Genomic DNA, 22,230 nt, shown 5'->3' with positions numbered 1-22,230 from the left:
TAACGTGTGTTGTGGAGCAACACAACAGTGACTCGCAAATGGATAATATAAACAAGCACATGCAAAAGAGTTGTTTTACCCCCAACATATTACAATTACAAAACATCTCAAGCACTGTGAGTTTTTGCCACCAATTTATTGGTGTCACTGGTACAGGTTGAATATTTTTAGAGGTCGATTCTATTGTATCTGATCTTTGATCAGTTTATCTCCATTATCTGTCTTTGTCAATGGAACAGCAGTTATAATTGCACTTTACATTTCACTTTGATGCTTAGGATGATAAAGTTACTCAATAACAAAATACAGCCATAACTTTTAGGGCAGAATTCCTCACTGTGACTTTGGTTTAGATGTACTGTTGTCTATACTGATATTGCACAAATATTTAACCAAAATAAATGCAATCATGAACATTTCCATCCCTCAGGGCTTAGATATTCCAGTTGTTTCTTTGTTTCTCGCAGCAGTTTTATCTAGGCACACCCTGGGCTGTTCCTCAACTAAAAAATAAACCACTCTGCATGAATTATTTTTATTATAGCCTAATCTTCACAAAATACGTTGATTTTGTGTTACTGAGCTTACAGAGGGATCACCTGCATGAAAACTCTTTCGGCTTCACCATGTCTACTTTACTCTGACCTGGCAACATGGTAGCATTCCTGCTACAGGTCATTGCATCTGCTGATAAGATGCAACCAATTACTGAAGTGGAAAATTGCTCTGACCTGACTTTGTTTTGTTTTCCATGAAAATAACCTTTAAAACACAACCTAAACTCATTTGCTAACAACTCGCTGAAGGCAACGGTACAAGGTAACCAGCCACCATCTTGTTCATACTGAATCTTTATGATTCAAATATTGCTTGACTGTAGTGTGGATAATTATTCTTGTCAGGCATGAATTAACAACGTACATTATGGTGTTTAGTATAGGCATATCCATATTTCCACATGTTTTATTAGAAGGGGAGACTGCTCCTGCAAGTGCAAACAGGACTGCTGCACCATAGGAGGTTATTGATATTACTGGAAACAGGAAAACTGAGTTTGGAATTTTTTAGAAAAACAATTCAGATCTGCTTCATCTTCATCCACAGCTGGAGAGGTTGAGTTCACAGGCTCTTGAAAACTGAGTGGCTGACAAATCCCATGATGAAGGTATCACCTTATAGTGCTGAGAAGTTCAAAGTGTTTTGCTTATCTGGCAAAGCACTTGCTTTTAATTGCTTATAAGAATAAACACTAAAGGTAAAATTTCAAGTCTCTTAGTTTGCAAGCGGAATAAGTAGACTGCACGATGAAGTCTCCTTTATCTACTGTTTTTTTTTTTTTGTAAACCTAAGCCAAAGGCGGTGGTAATAATTACTCCAATGCTGAGCTAGATAATGGACACAGCTGCCTTGCTAGGGCAGTGTCACTGTTAATCATTTTATCCACCTTTTAACCTTATAATCAGTCATATGACTTGGGTGATTTTCCCTCCTTGTCCACACAACATGCTCACAGCATCACAACAAAAGGCACATGATCTTAAAAAGTTAAGAAAGAAAGGTCAAGTCTTTTTCTGAAAACATACTGAAGACACAAATGTAATAATGCGTACTTAATGTGATACCTTTGGTCCTAAATAAATAGATAAACCAATAAATAGGTTAGGATAGGATAGGTCAGGAATATGAATACGAATACACTTTATTGCTATCCTATAAATATCCTATAGTATCAGCAATTGATATTGATTGACAGCAATAAAGTGTTTTCACAGTGCGTCATCAATCAGATCATAAACAATGGCACTAAACTGAACAAACATTATTTTGCTGATCATTGCTGCTGAATAATGGTCAATTATTGTCATGTTTTGGGCTGTACTAATTGGTCAGACTGGGAAAAACATGCTAAAAGTTATAACAACTAAACTAGAACAGTGCAAAATAACTATATGAGGAACAAAAGGCATTTGTGGTTGGACAAACTGAACCAGTATTTCCAGGACAAGAATTTGGACAACATTTGTGTTTGTGCTTATCATTTCCAATCTGGCAGTTGAAATATTAGGGTTACACCTATCTTAATAGGTGGTAAGGATACATACAAGCAGTATTACTTAAGATATACGCCTAATATTTCACCTGGAAATGATAAGAACAAACATGAATGTTGTCAAGATTCTTGCCAACGCCACTGAACCGAACAAAAATATTTTGCTGATTATTGCTGTTGAAAATGGTCAATTGTCATGTTTTGGTCTGTACTAATTGGCCAGACTGGGAAAAACATTTGGAGTACTACAGACATCCAAAAGTTATAACAAATCAAGGAGAAGAGTGCAAAAAACTGTCTAGGGAACAAAAGGTGTTTGTGGTTGGCCAAACTGAACAGGATTTCCAGGGCAAGAATCTTAAAAAAATTTATGTTTGTTCTTATCATTTCCGGTCAGGCAGGTAAAATATTAGGCTTATATCTTAATAAATACTGCTCGTACGTATCTGTACCACCTATTAACTTTAGTTTGTAAAACTATTGCTCCCAATGCCCAGAATTCCTAGCCAATCCATGCTGTTGTTTACATTCGAGTATCAATATAGCCGTGCATCTTCCTGTAAGAGTGGGTGCGTCATTTGTAAATTTTATGGATCTGGCTTTTGGTCTCATCCGCTTCCAGTTATTTTTAGCTGTACAAAACAACTTGTTTTGCTGCTTGAAAAACATTGCAAATTGTTGTGTCTTACCATATTACTTTAATGTATTATTTTAATTATGAACACACTCATTTGTAGTGCAAACAGTTTTACAGTTTACTGCATGTTATTCTTCTTGTTGTTTCCCTATAGCGGCTAATCTCACCCATAGGTTTACTTCTGCATTAAAAAAAGAAAGGTTCTGCTATAATATAATGGAAAAATATATTCTTGTTTTAAAATTTTTTTGTATTATTTATTTTATTATTATTATTATTATTATTATTATTATTATTATTATTATTTTATTTTTATATAATTTTATAAATCATACATCGTCACGTAAAAACCCTTGGCCCACCCATGAGATGTAGAAACACCGTAGTGACTAAACGGTTCAAACGTGCTCACTCAGCCTAACCAACACACAGCGTAAACCACCTGTAGCCTTGCATAAGCACTAAACGCTAGTGAGGTGTGTCTCAAACGTGGATGACCTCACGTACTCACAAAGACGTGGATAACGTGACTGGAGCGTCTGTGATGGGCGGGGCTCACTGGAACAGCGTTTTTTTTTAAAAGTTTTTTTTAAGGTTTTTTTTTTTTGGAACTTTATTGAACATTTTTGAACATAAGTAAACATTACAACCATACATGGCCTGGTACAAAAAGTATAATTCCTTGATCAGACAACAGACAAGCAAGACATAGAAAAGAATGAAAAAGGAAACATAAATAAATAAAACAAATGAACAGCGTGTAATGAGGATTATTATTTTCTTACCTTGTCGTTGAAGGCCGTGAAATAAGACCGTAGTGTCAGTGACTGGTTATATGGTATAAAACTGTTTTAGAGGAATTAATCAAAGATATGAGAAATTCCTCTGTAAAGTTGATCTTTGTTGAACTTTACTTTGCCTTGGGCTTTTAAACAGTTTGATACCAATTAAGATCCCCAAATATGCGAGGGTCCTCATTCCTAAAATATAGCAGGTAGGCCTATATATTCATGTATAAATTACGATGTTTCAGAATAGTAGCTAGAAACTAGAAAAGGGAGGAATTGAGGAAAAGTGAAAGTTTTTCCCCCTCCCTCTAGTATGCAGTTAGGTGCTTACAGAAGATATACGTTTTCAGCTGTCTCTTCAATGTTGTCAAGGATTTCAGGTGAAGTTGGGAAGATAATTACAAGATAAAATGATCTCACAATATATTACAATATAAAATATGAGAGAATTAAACACACCTTTTTTTTTTAAATAGAGGGTTTGCACTTAGCCTACGTCAGTTTGTTCAGTTGCCTGGATGCACAGCAATATTGGAGTTACTCAGATGTAAACAGCAGCATTGATTGACTACTGAATATGTTGTTATGCGAATTTATGCTGTATAAACCACTTAAAAACATGTGGCAGCTAAATCATATAGAGAAAGACTTAGTAAGCAGGAAAGGGGGTTAATATTTTGACAAACTAAAGTTAATAGGTGGTAAAGAATACATACGAGCAGTATTAACTAAGATATAAGCCTAATATTTCACCTGCCTGACTGGAAATGATAAGAACAAACATGAGTGTTTTAAAGATTCTTGCTCTGGAAATCCTGGTTCAGTTTGGCCAACTACAAATGCCTTTTGTTCCTCAGACAGTTTTTTTTGCACTCTTCACTTTGATTTGTTATAACTTTTGGCTCTCTGTAGTACTCCAAGGCCTGGTTTCACAGACAGGGTTTAGACTAAGCCAGGATTAAGTCATAGTTCAATTAAGACATTTAAGTCATTTTTATAAATGTGAGTTAGAACAAAACATTATTGGTGTGCACCTCGAGACAAAACAAAGGCACTGATATATTTTAGGATCAGTTAGTGCAAGTTTCTTTCAGTTGAAACAGCTCAGACTTGCAGTTTAGTCTGGGACTAGGTTAAGGCTTGTGAAACCGGGAGTATATGTTTTTCCCGATCTGGCCAATTAGTACAGACCAAAACATGACAATTGACCATTTTCAGCAGCAATAATCAGCAAAATATTTTTGTTCGGTTCAGTGGCATTGGCAAGAATCTTGACAACATTCATGCTTGTTCTTATCATTTCCAGGTGAAATATTCAGCTTATATCTTAAGTAATACTGCTCGTATGTATCTTTACCACCTATTAACTTTAGTTTGTCAAAATATTGCGCCCTTTCCTGCTTACTAAGTCATTCTCTATATGATTTAGCAGCTTCCACTTTTTTCCTGTTTTAAACAGCATAAATAAGCAGAAAAACGTACTCAGTATTATATTAACCATGCAATCCATAGTCCGATTGATGACAAGTCATGAAAACCCTCTATATAGGCCTATATTACTAATAAAGAAAGAAATGGTGAATAGCTAAAACAGTGAAAGTATAAACAGTACTAGAAACATTATTTTTATGTAAAACATGACAGTAATCTTTGTTTTATTTACAACTTCGGACAGTCTTTTTTTACAGTGTATGTTTTGGGTAAATAATGCAGAATCATGGTGTTATTGGGAACAGTGAAAACATGTTAAAGGTTTCAAGCCATCTGAGTTACTGCTGTAAATATTTTGTATCGTTATTTAAAAGCACCACTATCACAATGGAGGTGGAGACACAATTTTATAATGCCTGTAATTACTGTCTACTACACTCTCCAAAACAACACAGGTCTGCGTACTCACTGCACTTGTTTATTTAAATGAATTATAGTAGGATAGTCACAAAGATAAGGTCACAGAAAGAGAAAAAACATAATGTGTGTATCATTGGCTTAAAAAGTATTTTAAAGCATCTGTCCATCAGTTCTAACTTATATATAAATGCTGACATATTTTTTTTCTCCTAACCTCTGTACAACCAAACAAGAAGGGAAAGAGCATCATACTGAGTATCTATTTTAAGCCAAGGCAAACAGTTTTAGTCTGTGGTGTATTTGCGGTCACTTTTCTTTGCATGGCCAGTTGTCATTTGAGATGGCATTCATTGAACAGGTTTGAACATCTACAGAAATATTAGGACAGAAATATTTGAATAATAATCACATAGACTACTGAAGTAAGTACTGAAGTAAAAAATGGTGTAATTGGTAGTAAATTTCACAATTAATTACAAAGAAAGGGCGAGTAGCTAACAAAGTGGAAGGGATGCTGGAATCAGAGATAGCTGAAGGTAGGACTGCTTGGTTATTTAAAGGAACTGTAGTAATTGGATAGGGAGAGTGGTTGGATAGGGAGTGATTGCTGATGATGAATTGGCCGTGTTAATTATCTGCGCGAGCTCCTCCTGAAATTTGTTAATGAAACATCACTTAAATCCACAACACAAAAGAAGTCTCTTCTGCTCACCAAGCCTGCAATTTATTTGATCCAAAATACAGCAAAAAGCAGTAATATTGTGAAATATTTTTACTATTTAAAATAACTGTTTTCTATTTGAATATATTTTAAAATGTAATTTATTCCTGTGATCAAAGCTAAATTTTCAGCATCATTACTCCAGTCTTCGGTGTCACATGATCCTTCAGATTAATTTTAATATGCTGATTTGCTGTTCAACAAACATTTATATTATTATTATTATCAGTATAATAATCAGTATATACGTTTGTGTATATTTTTATTATTAATTCTAGAAATTAATACTTTTATTTAGCAAGGATGCTTTAAATTGATAAAAAACTAATGAGAAAGACATGTAGAATGTTACAAAAGATTTCTATTTCAGATAAATGCTGTTCTTCTGAACTTCTTCATCAAAGAATACAGAAAAAAATCTTACTTAGCTGCTTTCAACAACATAATAATAATAATAATAATAATAATAATAATGTTTTTGAGCCGTAAATCAGAATATTAGAATGATCAGCTTTGAAATCACATGAATAAATTACATTTTAAAATATATTCAAATAGAAAACAGTTATTTTAAAGTAAAAATTGTTTTAAAAAATTGTTTTTGCTGTACTTTTGGATCAAATAAATGCTTTCTTTTAGAAAAATTACAAATCTTAAATATATTACTAAAAAAACCTAATGTTTTTATAGCTAATATTTATAGTAATTTTTGTTTTATTTACAACTTCAGAAACCCTTTTTTACAGTGTGTGTGTGTGTGTGTTTTGGGTAAATAATGCAGAATCATGGTGTTTTTGGGAAAAGTGGAACCTTGTTAGACAAAAACAGTTTCAAGACATCAAATTTACTGCTGGTTTCAGAAAACAGGTCAAAATTTACAATGAGAAGACAATGAGATCAATAGAAATAACAAATAACAAAATTATAGTTGATTTCCAAACTGTTTTATAATCCCAGTGTATGTGTCTATATCATTAATGAAGAAGTCAATGTTGTTTAGTTGCTTTATTGTAATTTACATCAATATCCAACTATAACATTTTACTGCCACCCCGTGGGGAATGCGAAAATAAACCTTGTGTAGCAAAGCAAACTTTTTTCACTTGAAACTAAGTAGCTTCACTAAAATGTCAACATTATCTTAAATGATGTGCTAATCACCGATTAACATACTTATTGACTTGTTTTGCTTGACGAGGACAAACATTATGTTAATGCTAATGTATGTGAAATATATTGTATTCTGAGATCTCACTTTTTTAAATGTTCTGTGAATGTTGGGATTGATTTAGGTTCATCTTATTAGCCTAACAAATACCAGACATCAAAACCGTGTTTAAATAAAATATGTGAACGGCATGTTTTTCTAATTACAATAACATTTTAACTTGGAAAGATTAGGTTAACTTATTTAGCGTGACTGAAATAATATAAAAAATAAAATCTCTCAATATGTCATTAAACTGTGTGTTTACTAAAATAGCCGATTTAAGGTGATATGTCAGACTTTGGGTGTGTTATAATGCTACCTGTTATAAATGATGATATCGTAAAGCTATTAAGTTATCTGTAATCAAGCAAAGTTAGAACACAATTAATGTGGAAAAAAAAATACTTTTTATTGAAAAAAAGACTTTTTATTAAAAAAAAGAAAATGAACAACAAAAATAAAGTGCGATTTCTTCATATTTACATGTGGTCATTCTGGCTGTTTACCACCGGACATATCTAGCATCATACATTAAAGGAGATCTTAAAAGAACATGGTGGTCATATGAGATAGGCCTATGTGGAGGCAGAGACTGTCCAAACTGAGGTCCTGCAGATAGACGAGGTCTTTTCGCTGAGGCCAGGTCACATCCTACTGCTGAAAGAGGGTAAAAACACTTCACTCCTTCACATTCATAAACGTTTTTTCTCTTGGCCGTTTCACGCTGTGAGTCTATGTAGTGTGGATGTTCTTCCAAACGCGTGCTGCGCATGCGCTTCACTTCGCGGTCGCTCTTTAGTAATGATTCTATGGAAAAGGGGCCTGTAAATTTGCCTTCGCTTTTGGTTTCTGTGACCTTGCAGACTGGAATAACAGGCTCAGGAGCGTAATCATCTTCACACTCATCCATTTGGTGGGTCTTAATCGACAGGCCAGGAAAAATGTTGATCAGGTATTTAAAATGTCGGCGAAACATTTTCGGAGTAATGCCATTTTCATCCACTTTCCAGAAGTTCTTTTTAGGATTTGGAAAATTCGGATCGACTGGCACCTATAAACACAAATATATAAAATGTGTTACTAACATTAGCCTATAGGCTACACGTTGCCTCCAAACATAAGTTGACCAAATTTAATAAACACACCTTTGCAAAACACCTGTTTGATGAAAGACAGACTCTGATGTTGTTCTCGATGCCCTTTTTGTCCCCGAAAACAAATGGTTCCAGCTTTTTCATTATCTACACAAATAAAGAAACACGTTAACATACGTCAGAAACGTGAGACATTAGCAGATATACGACTTTTTAGTCGGTTTGTTACCTGCTTGAATGTGAGCATCTTCTCTGGTGAGTCTTTAATTGCATAAGCAATAAGTCCGATGTATGTTCCCGTGGTGTATCGTTTGTATCTCCTTCTTGGAACGCCACTTGGTTTGACCAGTAAACCGTTGAATTCTCCGTTCACTCCGTTAATCATGATGAGCTCCTGGTCCAAACTTAGAATGAAGACTGAGAAGATCAGGCCCCATTTATATCCATGCTGTAGCTCTCAATGGGTCTAAAGGTGTTGCATTCCATTAGTAAGTGCTGTTCATAAAAACGAGGTGTTAATGGCGGAGCGGTTTCTTAGGCTAGTTTTCTAAAAAACATTCATTGGCAGCTACTTGCAACAAGAATGAGGTTAATTGTTGATTTACGTAGTGTTTAAGAAATAGGAGTCTAAAACATTGGGCCTATTTAGTTTTACACAAATGAGGTAAACACCGGTCCAAATAATAGATGGAACAGTGCTAATGGTGTATTTTCACCCTACCTTAAAAGTAAGTACGATAAAAGGCTAGAAAAAGCCTTAGCTATTTGATTTAATGAAGTAAGTAGACTAAGAAGACAATATTCTGATATACTAGCAAATTGAGAATTGTATTTGTTTGTTTACTTGCTTTCAAGCCCCACCTATGTCTTCAATATTTCAACCACAGATGACCCCGTCAGTGCTTTTTATATACCAAATTTTACATTAAAATTCGTTTGATTTTAATAGATAACTGTATCAGCTATCTAACTGATAAATCAGATGTGTGTCTTAATAAAAGGCCATACCACGCTTGTTTCCGCCGAGATCAATATTTCTCAATATTTTGATATTTTTGCACCCTCAGATTCCAGATTGTCAAATAGTTGTATCTCGGCCAAATATTGTCCTATCCTAACAAACATCATAGGTCTACATAAATGGAAAGCGTATTTATGCAGCTTTTAGGTTTTATGCTTAAATCTCAAAAAAAAAAAAAAAAAACCATTATGACTGGTTTTGCATTCCATAATCACATATAATCTCGCTATTCTAAGCAAAAAGACAGAATTATAAACTATAAAATTGCGAGATTTGTGTTTTTGTGGTATTTAGCTATTTTATCAAAATACAGTAACATGGTGAAATATGGTGAATATATTTTGTTAATCTATTGTAAAATGTAGCCAAATTTATTCCCGTGATTGCAAAACTGATTTTCAGCTGTTATTAGGCATGCTACTATTAGGCCTATGAAACATTCTATTGAAGATTCTTTAAACAGAAAGTTAAAAAGAACAGAATTTCTTACAAATATCGTGGGTTAAGCAAATGCAGCTGTTAAATAAAAGTAGCCTAGTGATTTATTTGAAAAAAAAAAAAAAAAAAAAATCTCTTACTGACCCTAACCTTAAAACAGTAGTGCGTAGCCTAACCATAGACTGTAAAAAATAGAGCCTAACACGTAAATAATAGGAGTAACGCATCTTTGTTGTGAAAATGTAGCATTAAGTTGGTTTAAACATTAACCGTTTTAATTTGAAAGAGATATCTAATTGCACATCATCTTTCGCTAACGTGTTTCTTTAATTGTGCTTTTAAACTAGCAAAATCGTTCAACAATTATAGTGATAGTCGTGCACATTACATTTGCAATTCACATTGAGGACTGAATGTTTGCGCATCACTCCATTGACGCGGCGGAACGACAGACCTGTCTAGAGTTTCTTACGGACGGAATACATGTAACAAACAACTATAGATTTTATATAGTAGCCTACAACGTGAATCAATTTAGCGGTGTATTATATGCTGTCTTTTCGTAATATCGTTATAATCAAAAGACGATATAGTATAACATGTGAATGGAAAGAATGAACGTACAAAGCGCCCAGTCGGAATATACAAATATCACTCCGTCTAGAAACCAATGTGTTTACACCAGCTGCTACTGGTAAGTGTAACGTAATGATTCCACATCAGTAGCAACATCTTTATTAAATTAACAGTGTATTAATTTATTTGTTTTCTTTTTGTAGTGAGGAGAATGTTTGGAAATTGTGTGAACATGTTAAGGATCAGGGCACTTGCTCGTTGGATGAAGTGTATGCGGTCTTTATATCTAATGATAGAAAAATGGTAAGGGTTGTTTTTACACATATAGTAATCATGCTAATTTACTGTAGTTTCTATGCAAGTGTAATTTAACAATTAATAAATGCAGATACCTATTTGGAAACAAAAATCCAGTCGAGGGGATGAACCAGTAATCTGGGTAAGAGCAATTTGTTTTAAAATAAAAATATAACATTGAATTTTTTCTGCTGTACTCTTACTAATCTAAGTTTTTTTGTGCACTTGCCTTTAGGATTACCATGTTATTCTACTACACGTAAATAAACAAGGACAGAATTATATATATGATTTAGACACCACCCTTCCCTTCCCTTGCTTACTTGATGTATATTCAAAGGAGGCCTTTCGTTCAGATGAGGATTTAAAACCTTCTTTCTGGAGGCAAGTTAAGAACTGATTTGAAATACATTTTATCAAAAAGTTTATAATATAAATATCACTGATTATCTGCTGTTTCAGGAAACTTCGTGTCATACCAGGTGACACCTACTTGAAAAAGTTTGCTTCTGATCGCTCACATATGAAGGACGCTGATGGGAACTGGCGTATGCCACCCCCTCCATACCCATGTTTAGAGACATCAGGTATGCTGTAAAATTAGTGGTCTGTTTATTTGCCATATACAGTGCCTTGTGGAAGTATTTATGCCACTTTATTTTTTTCACATTTTGTTATGTTGCTGCCTTATGTTAAACTGCTTTAAAATTACCTTTTCCCCAACATCATTCTACACTCCATAAACAAAGCAAAAAAAAAAAAAAAAGTTTTTAACATCTTTGCAAATTAATAAAAAAAAAAAAAAAACTGAAATGATTTCGTTGCGTAAGTATTCAGAGTTGGGACAGTTTAGATTAGGAGCATTAATATTGCTTGTAGATGTTACTATACTTCAAACGGAGTTAACCTGTGGCAAATTCAATTGAATGGGTATGATTTGGAAAGACGAATCTTAATAAAATGTCTAACAGCTAAATGCATATCAGAGCAAAAACCAAGCCCTGAGGTTAAAAAAAAAACTTGATTGAAGGTTCACAGAAGCATGTAGTCTCTGTTACCCTTATTTGAATTTTTTTTTGAAACAACTATGACTCTTGCTAAAGCACACTAAGCAATTGATGAAGAAGGGCTTTGGTTAGACTGGTGACCAAGATCCTGATGGTCACTCTTAGTTGAGCTCCATTATCACATATGAAGGACAAACTTCACTGCAACACTCCACTGATCTGGGCTTTATAGCAGTGTGGTGAGACTCAATTCTTTCCTCAGTGAATACACATGAAAACACACTTGGAATTTGCAACAAAGCATCTAAAGGACCCTCAGACTGTGAAAAAAAAAAAACTCTCTGGTCTGATGAACCTTAATTCCAAGCATCATGTTTGAAGGAAACCAAGCACTGCTTATTTTCAGCGGCAGGGACTAAGAGATTCGTCAGAGTAGAAGAAAAGCTCAAAATATTGAGATAGTCTTAATGAAAACCTAGTCCAGAGCATTTAAAACCCCGGACTGTGCACCTAAGCACACAGCAAAAGTGGCTTATAGACAACTACTTGAATGTCTTTGAGTGGCCCAGCCAGAGCCTAGGCTTAAACCCAATCAAACATTTTTGGAGAAACCTGAAAATGTAAGTTTATCCCCATCCAAGCTGACAGAGCCTGAGAGGTGATAAGGTAAGGAGAAGAATGGCTGATAAATGCCAAATGCTAATGTGCAAAGCTTGTCGCCTCATACCCCAAAACACTTGAGGCTGTAAAGGTGTGTCAGCCAAGTACTGAGTTAAGAGTACTTTATACATTTATTTTATAAACTGAAAGTTGTGACAATTCTGTTTTTGCTTTGTCACAATGATAAATGGACTGTAGATTGATCATTGTCATTTAAAGCAGTTTACCAAAGCTGCAACAACAAAACGTGGGAAACAATTAAGGTGTATGCATACTTTTGCATAGCACTAATTATGTGAATTTCATAAAATATTTTTTTTCTTCCTCTTACGCTGTATGTGTTATTTTCACAGAGTCTAAAATGAATCTCGATGACTTCATTTGCATGGATGCTCGAGTGGGATATGGAGAGGTTTATAACCTTTCAGACTTTGTTCAACACTTTGGAGTGAAATAATTATTTTTTGCTTTATGCCAACACTTTGTGTTGAAAAATGTACATAAACAAAGCCTCAGGGATCCTATTAGCATGGATAGTACTATGACAAAGCAGGCCTTGAAATACATATCTGTTGCCTGTCAAACTCTTGTTTTACTTGTAGAACAGTTCAGATCCTTTACCTTACAAAATAACTCATAATTACAGTCAAGTACAAAAATCACAGAATGTGAAATAAGCAGGATGTAACATCTGTTGATAATATGCATTCTTTTATAAAGAAATCAGTTACACAGATGTACAAATAATAAAAATGCAGCATTCAAAAAACAACCAAACCGAATTGGTAACTGTGTACACAGTTGTAGTGCTGTAGTTTAAGCAATTGCTGCCAGGTAATCCTTCACCTCAGCAGGTGACAGTCTGCGAAATCCTGCTTCATTACAGATGCCCACTTCAATGTTGTCCTCTGTCATCTGACCTTCAAAACTTTCCTGTAGGAAAAAGAAAACACTATAGATCTTGTTTTGAGCAATCTGATATAGGAGGTTAAGAATAAACTCACCTTCAAAGTTAAGATGGCAGTGTGTATAGCATCTTCAAGTTCCAGATCTTCATTATATCTGTAAAAATGTACAAAGCCATTCTGTAAAATCGTTTCCATCTTTTTTTATCTTATACACTACAATAATTCAACCTGCATGAGTCAACAAGTTAATTACTGATACCTTTTTTCAAGGAATGTTTTTCCATTCACATAGTTCTTGCCCATTGCTGTGGCTTTCCAGGCAAAGTATGCTCCCTGTGGGATATATCACCATTCAGACATGAGTTTACAACATAAATGGTTGCATGTTGAATAAAGAATAATCAATGATGAAAAGGTTGTGATTGATATTTATTAGTTGTACCGATGGGTCTGACTGAAATAAGTATGGTCTGTCTTCATCCCAACCGGCAATGAGAAGAGAGACTCCAAATGGCCGCACACCTCTGGAAAACATGACACTAATATTACTACAAGAGCTCTCATTAAAGTAAGATATAATAAAAGATAAATCGAAGTAAACATACCCTGACTGTGTGTATTCTTGCATAACAGAAGCCACTCTCTGTACCAGCTGGCCTGTGGGGATTGGCTCTTGGTATACCAGAAAATACTGCTGCGCCAGCTTTCTTGCTCTTCTGACCAGCACCCTGTCAAGAGAGGTCATTCCTTACAGACCATCTATAGAGGGTTTGTGCTTATGTCACGGTTTGGTCAGTTACCCGGATGTGCAGCCATATTGCTAATTCATGCTGTCTAAACCACGGGGGAAAAAAACTGGTTCAGTTTGGCCAACCACAAATGCCTTTTGTTCCTCAGACAGTTCTTTGCACTCTTCTCCTTGATTTGTTGTAATTTATGGCAGTCTTTAGTACTCCAAGTGTTTTCCTGGTCTGACCGATTAGTACAGCCCATAACATAACAATAGTTGACCATTTTCAGCAGCAATATTCAGCAAAAGATGCGAGTTTCATTCGTTTCAGTGGCATGGTTTACATTTAGTACCACCAATATGGCCAATTAATGACGCGTCGTGAAAACACTATTGAAAGATATTTTGAAGTTCGTTGGTAACCTAACAGTTTTGGTTTCCACTGACTTTTTTTTTTTTGTCCATACAATGTTATTATTAATTGGCCCTCTTCCTGATTTTTTTAATTTTTTTTGCATGTTTGTCACACTTTAATGTTTCAGATCATCAAACAAATTTAAATATTAATCAAAGATAACACAAGTAAACACACCCTTAGCAGCAACAACTGCAATCAAGCATTTGCGATAACTTGCAATGAGTCTGTTACAGCGCTGTGCAGGAATTTTGGCCCACTCATCTTGGCAGAATTGTTGTAATTCAGCCACATTGGAGGGTTTTCGAGCATGAACACAGCATCTCAATAGGATTCAGGTCAGGACTTTGACTAGGCCACTTCAAAGTCTTCATTTTGTTTTCTTTAGCCATTCAGAGGTTGATTTGCTGGTATGTTTTGGATCATTGTCCTGCTGCAGAACCCAAGTTCGCTTCAGCTTGAGGTCACGAACAGATGGCCGGACTTTGTCCTTCAGGATTTTTGGTAGACAGCAGACTTTTTCACACTTTTTACACAGGGCCATGTGGGTTTGGATTTTGTTTTCCCTTCATAAAAACCCCTTCATTTCATTCCGTTTACTTGCAAACATGCAAAAAAAAAAAAAAAAAAAAAACGGAAAGGGGGCCAACACTTTTTCACACCACTGCATCTTCTTCAATGTTTCACAGAAGAAGGGCTTATTTAAGTGTTTCGTTTTAGAACAAATCAATTATCCATTTTAAATAAACACTGCACTGTAATTTCTTACCTGTAGTCGGGACCCATTCCACTGTACACCATGCCAATGTGTTTGGTTATTGGCTCAACTTTGTGCACACTCTGTTCATCGTACAGTATGGACTTCTGTTTCTTCTCAGTTGCAAGTACAACTCCATTTGATGCTGCAAAAATGACAAAAAGTCCTTCAAAACAAATTTACAATTGAAGTGCAGCATACCTATGGAGAAACTGTATGCTCACATAGTTTAAACCCAAATATATAGTTGTGATTGCTGTGTAAATACATTTCTGTATCCACTGTGTAAAGTCACAGTGAAGTTTGTAAAGTTTATAATGTAATAATCTACATAAACATACCTTTGATTCCTACAGATGGAGCACCAGCTGCTACAGCGGCCAGAGCATATTCAATCTGCACCAGTTTGCCAGAAGGGCTGTGTTTAAAACAAAAAAGCATTAGTATGAGAACATCTAAAATGTCTCTAAGCTTAAAATGAATGTATAACTTTTCCACCAATACAGATTTCAGATTTCATATTAATGATTTCAATAATTCCAAACTCAGATTATCAGCTTGAACAAAAGCTTCATACATGCTTTTTATATTATGTCACTGAATATAGTACAAACCACAAAAGATAAATGAATAAAAAAAGATAATTATTCGCCACAAAGAGAATTAAACTAAATCTGTAGTAAAACATGACAGTAACCAATCATTCGGGATAACAAAATAAACAAAGGAATAAATAACTTAAATAAAAAACAAACAAACAAAGCACTAAAATAGATAACTGAACAAAAGTCATAAAGATCCATAGTAGCTAACATCGTGACACTGCATCTCTGATGTGACATACAGTAAAGTAGGTGTAACACACATGTTGAACAAAACATAACTATTTTTACTGAACGCATACAACAAGAAATGCATAATGAAATATTACAGCCACCTATCAATCAATAAATGACAGAATTACCTAAATGTTGTGAGAGAAAAACTGTATCCTCGTTCTGCCATTTTTGTTTTTTGCCACGGAAGTACACCAAAACAACTTCCGCGAACTTTTTGGGAACACACTCGTCAAAATAAAAGTGTACAAACTGAAAATATAACAGATCACACCTTCCGTATCAAAACATTTAATCGTTTCGTACGTTTCTGAGTAATACAATTATTTGAAACAATAATAGTACGACTAATGTATTGGCTTGAACACTAACTGTATTTAAAAAAAAAATGTGACCGTGGACCACAAAAACAGTCAAAGGCCAGGTTTCACAGACAGGGTTTAGACTAAGCCAGGATTAGCCCATAGTTCAATTAGGACATTTAAGTAATTTTTATAAACATGCTTAGAAAAACACATTACTGGAGAGCTTCTTGAGACAAAACAAAGGCACTGATATAATTTAAGATCAGTCAGTGCAAGCTTCTTTCAGCTGAAACAGCTCAGACTTACATTAAGCCTTGTCTGTGAAACTGGGGGAAAAAGTCTTTTTTTTAAATTTAGATTTATACATCATCTGAAAGCTGAAAAAAAAAGCTTTTCATTTATTTATGGTTTGTTAGGACATTATTTGTTCGAGATCTGGAACGTGAGGGTGCAAAAATAAACAAATAAAACGAAATATTGAGAAAATCGCCTTTAAAGTTGTCCATATTAAGTTCTTAGCATAGCATATTACTAATCTAAAATTATGTATTGATTTATTTACGGTAGGAAATTTACAAAATATCTTCATGGAACATGATCTTTACTTAATATCCGAATGATTTTTGGCATAAAAGAACAAATGAACATTTTAACCAATACAATGTATTTTTTGACTATTGCTACAAATATACCTGGCTACTTATGACTGGTTTTGTGGTCCAGGGTCACATATATTTAAATATGTAAATACAAAATGTTGCAGAAATTTCTTAGCATTGTGTTAGTTGCTTTGTTTCGAGGTTTCGAGTCTGTCCTTTGCATTAACATGAATGTGACCAGCAGATGGCCTCAGCGCGTAGTGTTTCGAGCGCTTTAAAATAGTTAATAGTTCACGAATTAATTGATTCTTTTGATTCACAGATTTAGACAGCTCCGTTTCTTCCATCACTATACTGAAATAGAGCAGCCATACATAGACTAACATATTACAACATTTATTTGCCTCGTTCTTTTTTATTTGGGAATACTCCAAAACAACTTCAAAACAAAGTCGTACATACATTTAAAAAAATGTTATTTATTATTATATAAAATAAATAAATTGTATGTAAAAAATAATTGTATGTACGACAGGACTCAATCAACTAAAATTCAAACAAAGACTTTATCTTTGAATTAAATCATCATCAGGACCTTTATTATGTAAGGACTCCCGACGGAAACTGCTGAATCGTGTCAGTCGAGCTTCACTTCCTACCGTGTCTTAACGCCGAGGTATTGTCTCTAAACATTGATAAATCTACCACATTTCACCGTATAAATACCACGTTTGTTGGTTTTAAAGGTGTTTATGGTTAATATTGGTCTTATTTTTAATCTAGGCCGTTTTGTACATCGCCACTACACGGTTCAGATCAGTTTTGAATAAGGCGGATGAGCTAAGTAGCTAATGTGATCTTCGCGGTTTCTATATTATGATTTTTGTTTTTATACGCTTCTTGTGATTTATACGTCTCTGAACGCGTATTTTACATTAATTCTACATGTATGTAGCATTTTTAACCGTTTTTTATCGGTATGGTGGCTTATTTTATGATCAACCCTGTCGTCAGACTGTTCTATATATTTAACTTGTGTAACAGATAACGTTAGTTATAGCTTTTTGGCGTATTTGAAAGGAATGCTTAACCCAAAAATGAAAATGGTCATCAGTTACTCCTCTACATTGTTGTTTCAAACCTTTATGACTTACATCAGTCTGGCAATATTCACTTTATGAAATGAAAGACACAATGAAAAGTGAGTGAGACTGACTTCTTGAGTGAGTTAACGTAATGTGCCTGATGCATGTGTTTCAGAGAAGGCCATGGCTCGTGGGCAGCAGAAGATCCAGTCTCAGCAAAAGAACGCAAAGAAAGCAGCTGAGAAGAAGAAAGCCCAAGGAGCAGATCAGAAGACTGCAGCCAAAGCTGCACTGGTTCACACGTGTCCTGTTTGCAGGGTGAGAAATTTGTGAACTAAGTTACAGGTCACTAATTTGAGCCACTGTACCCAAACTTCTCTGAGGTACCACTGTACCCCAAACTTATCGTACTTTCTTAAGAAATGTTGTTATTGCTTGTATAGACACAGATGCCAGATCCCAAGACATTTAAACAGCATTTTGAAAGCAAACACCCAAAATCTCCTATGCCTCCTGAGCTGGAGGATGTTCAAGCCTAAAGGACACAAAACCAACATCGACCTAAAACAGGGGTGAGTCTAACACAGATATACTTACAAAATAAGTGACACTGGACCACAAAACCAATCATAAGGGTCTTTTTTTTTATTTTACTTTATCTGAAAGCTGAATAAATAAGCTTTCCATTGATGTATGATTGTTAGGATAGGACAATATTTGGCCGAGATACAACTATTTGAAAATCTGGAATTTAAGGGTGCAAAAAAATCTAAATATTAAGAAAACCGCTTGTTCGAAAAAGTAGTCCAAATGAAGTTCGTAGCAATGCATATTACTAATCAATAATTAAGTTTTGATATATTTATGCTAAGAAGTTTTTTAAATTTTTCATGGAACATGATCTTTACTCAATATCCTAGTGGTTTTTGGCATAAAAGAAAAATCGATCATTTTGACCCATACAATGTATCAAACCTGTGCTGTTTAAAGGTGCCATAGAATGGAAAACTGAATTTACCTTGGCATAGTTAAATAATAACAGTTCAGTACATGGACATGACATACCATGAGTCTCAAACACCATCGTTTCCTCCTCCTTATATAAATCTAGTATTTGCAAAAGACCACCAAAAAATAGGTCCAACATAACACCGACTGTTACGCAACATCCCCGGGATCGTTAATAGTTACACCTCCAACATTTGCATCGCCCAATCATCACTAACGTCAGCACATCAGTTAAACAAGGCAATCCATTGAAGGGACACGGTTAGCTTAATGCTAGCGCTAGCCTGTTACATTGCTATACATAGGATTTCACTTACCACATAAACAGAGAGATGACTGCGCTGATGATGGTGAATGATGGAGAAATAACTGCGTTGATGATGGCGAATGATTTACAGATCTGGAGAATCACTGATGAGCAGCTCATCTTGTGTGGTAAGAAGCACTCCCTCTGTATTGTAACTTTACACAGAGCACATGCGATCACAGTAATCACACTAAAATATCCGCGATTCGACAAACTGCATATTAAAAGCGGCTAGAGCTCCTAATTAAATTATTTTTATCCATGTGTGAGCTATTGAGCTCTGTGAAACAGCCAATCAGAGAGGAGCTCATTAATATTCATGATTCTTTGCCCCTAGAATCAAAGAGTATTTGATTCTAGGGGCAAATCCTAGGGTTGTAAATGGACCTGTAAAACCATTTCTGGAGATTTTTTGCCCTTTCCTATGCCAAATACCTTCTATGTAGATATCAGAGAACAATTTAAAATATTCTCTCAATGCATTCTATGGCACCTTTAAAGCTATTTTTGTGATCCAGGGTCACATATATGTTAACCTGTTAATATGGCTGTATATTAATCTCATTATTATGGTCCAATTTTTAGACCCCGGGGAAAGAACCATGATTCGACTCAGCCGACTGACTCAACTTGCTGTATTTTACAAATATAGACTGTGGACAAGAAGATCTTAGGACGGACTCAAGCACACCAGCACACATATATTTTTGAATATTTTTATATGTGCATATTGCTTCCGTCATTTCCGAGTGTGCTGTGACCTAACAGTCTTATTGCCACGTGCTTAAACTCACCCTCTGGCAATTTGTCCCTATATTTTGAGTTTTAAAAAATTATTAGGTGCTGCAATGTACAAAAATGTATGTTACCCTGATCTTTTAACTGTGAACCAAAATAGAGAGGTGCACCAATGTGTATTAATAATACCGACCAGGATTGGCATTCAGATGCAGTGATTTACATCCTCAAAATGATCACAGATGCTGTAAATTTGCACCTGTATAAGTAGTCAGAATAATACGAGTCAGGACCCATGGACACACTTTTGTTACTTTGTTTTCTAAAGTTTTCAATAAATGTATATGCATATAGTCCATATGTGTGTCATGGTTTCTAAAAGAACATCAAGAGCACGGGTGTTATTAACCTGACAATAGAGAATGGGAACATGACGTCAGCAACGCACGGCATTCTGGGATTTAGGGACACAGACACTACAGTAGAGACTGGGTAATAGTGGAGATAGATGTTAAAATTTATATTAAACAGTTAAAAACACATTAGATTGGAGAACACCTACTGTGTTATGAACTGCCATATCTACTCTCATGCCCGAAGTGCAAACCGGATCTACAATGAATCGCAATTTTATGCTTTTCAGTTTAAAAAAAAAAACACAGTGGTGAAAGCAGTTCAATGAAAATAAACTTCTTGACCAAAATCTGGTTTTGTCATTTGTATTTATTAGTTATAACAGAATCCCTGATCCACTTAAATGTGTAAGTGCTCATGCTGTGAATAACATACAAAACATGTTTGGGAATGTTATGCTTGATTCAGCTCATTACGGCAGGGCTCTATGCTTGCTTTTCTTGTTAGGAGCACTTGTGAGCACAGTCAAAATTTCAGGAGCACATTTTAAACAATAATAAAAAAATATATAAAAATTAGCTTTCCCATTACGAGGTGAAATTTTACCCAAAGTGATTTACAGGGGAATTTTGTTTTTACTTTTTCATGTGTTTAATGAGGCTCAGAGGTGGCATGAGTGCAATCAAATTCATGTTGAGATTAATGTTTTAAATATAAAATATTGTATACAGAAATATTAAAGATTTAAATAACTGAAAAGATCTGCCAGCAGGTGGCGGCAAGACAGTGATTTAATTACTGAATCATATCATTCATATGATTCGTTCGAACAGCTGATTCATTCAAAATAAAGCAAGCGACTCTCTTGATGAATGGGAAATTGAATCATTTCACTAGATTTGTTTAAAAACGCACGTTCATTCATAAATGAAACATAGTTGTTTGAATGGAGATGAGCAGCGGCTCAGTTGTGACTTGTTTCAGACTACTTTTGACGACGAAATAGAGCAAAATCAGGCTGTAGTGTTGTAGTAGTCAATGTAAGTCACTTAATAACTTGTTTAACTGCTGTATTAAATCAATATCTCATTTACAAACTGCCCTAAAAATGATTAAATGTCACGGTTGGTTCGCAATATCAAAGTTCCATCATAAACAACGACGCTCTCTTTACTGCACAATCAATCTCTTATTTACACTCTCTCTACACTTTGTTTTATGAAAGGATTCGTGAGATATGTCCGTGATACATTACTCAAAGTTGCAACAACACGTAGAAACCTTTGAAGCAGTAATTTTCAGTCGCAAATGCGAGTGAAATGGTTGCACTGTGGAGCCCTGTACGATCACTCTCCGTGTTCATAAAGCAACCACTGATTCATATTTCTTGTATTTGTTCCATTTAAGTCCATTAAAAGTTATTTGGTGTAGTGCTTTCACAATATCATTGATTTCAGAACTGCAAGTTTTCTTAACTTCAGAACATTAATTCACGGATTTGCGCTGCGCTATGACCTGCGGCGTCTTACACGAAACTAACTAGAGAAGTGTGTCATAATATAGCTCTGTAAATAATTAAAATTAAAATTTACGTCTCGCACACTTTAATGCACTTTGAATGGAACATATATGCACCCTTCGAACTGGACTCACAAAATACAATGGTCACAGAATTTGGTGTACCACCGGAATAACCTGTCTGGCCACACAATACTGTTAGATGAAGTATCCTCATGTATTGACGTCGATTAGCATTATCCTCTCAGTTTGACTTAACTAACATTGATACTATTTTTACATAGCGGTTTACTCAATACATAATTCTCTTACCCATCTAA

General features: G+C 34.9%; 4 protein-coding genes across 4 annotated transcripts; 2 read left to right on the top strand and 2 right to left on the bottom strand.

The window, feature by feature from the left end:
• Positions 1 to 7,759: 7,759 nt before the first annotated feature.
• On the bottom strand, positions 7,760 to 8,804 carry LOC141289730 (forkhead box protein H1). Its single transcript, XM_073821908.1, has 3 exons — positions 8,581 to 8,804; positions 8,403 to 8,498; positions 7,760 to 8,308 (listed from the first exon to the last, which is right to left on the bottom strand). Exons 1-3 carry the CDS (start codon positions 8,734 to 8,736, stop codon positions 7,760 to 7,762), a joined length of 801 nt encoding a protein of 266 aa, XP_073678009.1. The 5' UTR covers positions 8,737 to 8,804.
• Positions 8,758 to 12,839, top strand: ntaq1 (N-terminal glutamine amidase 1). Its single transcript, XM_073821907.1, has 6 exons — positions 8,758 to 10,504; positions 10,590 to 10,689; positions 10,775 to 10,825; positions 10,919 to 11,067; positions 11,146 to 11,270; positions 12,704 to 12,839. Exons 1-6 carry the CDS (start codon positions 10,416 to 10,418, stop codon positions 12,805 to 12,807), a joined length of 618 nt encoding a protein of 205 aa, XP_073678008.1. The 5' UTR covers positions 8,758 to 10,415; the 3' UTR covers positions 12,808 to 12,839.
• Positions 12,840 to 13,044: 205 nt separating this feature from the next.
• On the bottom strand, positions 13,045 to 16,171 carry psma2b (proteasome 20S subunit alpha 2b). Its single transcript, XM_073821906.1, has 8 exons — positions 16,125 to 16,171; positions 15,502 to 15,578; positions 15,173 to 15,305; positions 13,864 to 13,986; positions 13,701 to 13,782; positions 13,518 to 13,591; positions 13,355 to 13,412; positions 13,045 to 13,283 (listed from the first exon to the last, which is right to left on the bottom strand). The coding sequence occupies exons 1-8, from the start codon at positions 16,163 to 16,165 to the stop codon at positions 13,167 to 13,169; spliced, it is 705 nt and encodes a 234-aa protein (XP_073678007.1). The 5' UTR covers positions 16,166 to 16,171; the 3' UTR covers positions 13,045 to 13,166.
• A 1,346-nt stretch (positions 16,172 to 17,517) lies between these two features.
• LOC141289989 (zinc finger protein 706) lies at positions 17,518 to 20,396 on the top strand. Its single transcript, XM_073822186.1, has 4 exons — positions 17,518 to 17,576; positions 18,161 to 18,303; positions 18,429 to 18,557; positions 19,886 to 20,396. The coding sequence occupies exons 2-3, from the start codon at positions 18,169 to 18,171 to the stop codon at positions 18,522 to 18,524; spliced, it is 231 nt and encodes a 76-aa protein (XP_073678287.1). The 5' UTR covers positions 17,518 to 17,576; positions 18,161 to 18,168; the 3' UTR covers positions 18,525 to 18,557; positions 19,886 to 20,396.
• The last annotated feature ends 1,834 nt before the right edge of the window (positions 20,397 to 22,230 follow it).

Source organism: Garra rufa, chromosome 17, assembly GCF_049309525.1.
Source record: "Garra rufa chromosome 17, GarRuf1.0, whole genome shotgun sequence".
Taxonomy (NCBI): domain Eukaryota; kingdom Metazoa; phylum Chordata; class Actinopteri; order Cypriniformes; family Cyprinidae; genus Garra; species Garra rufa.
Note: the sequence above shows the minus strand (reverse complement) of the source record. Positions and strands in the feature narration are given on the sequence as shown.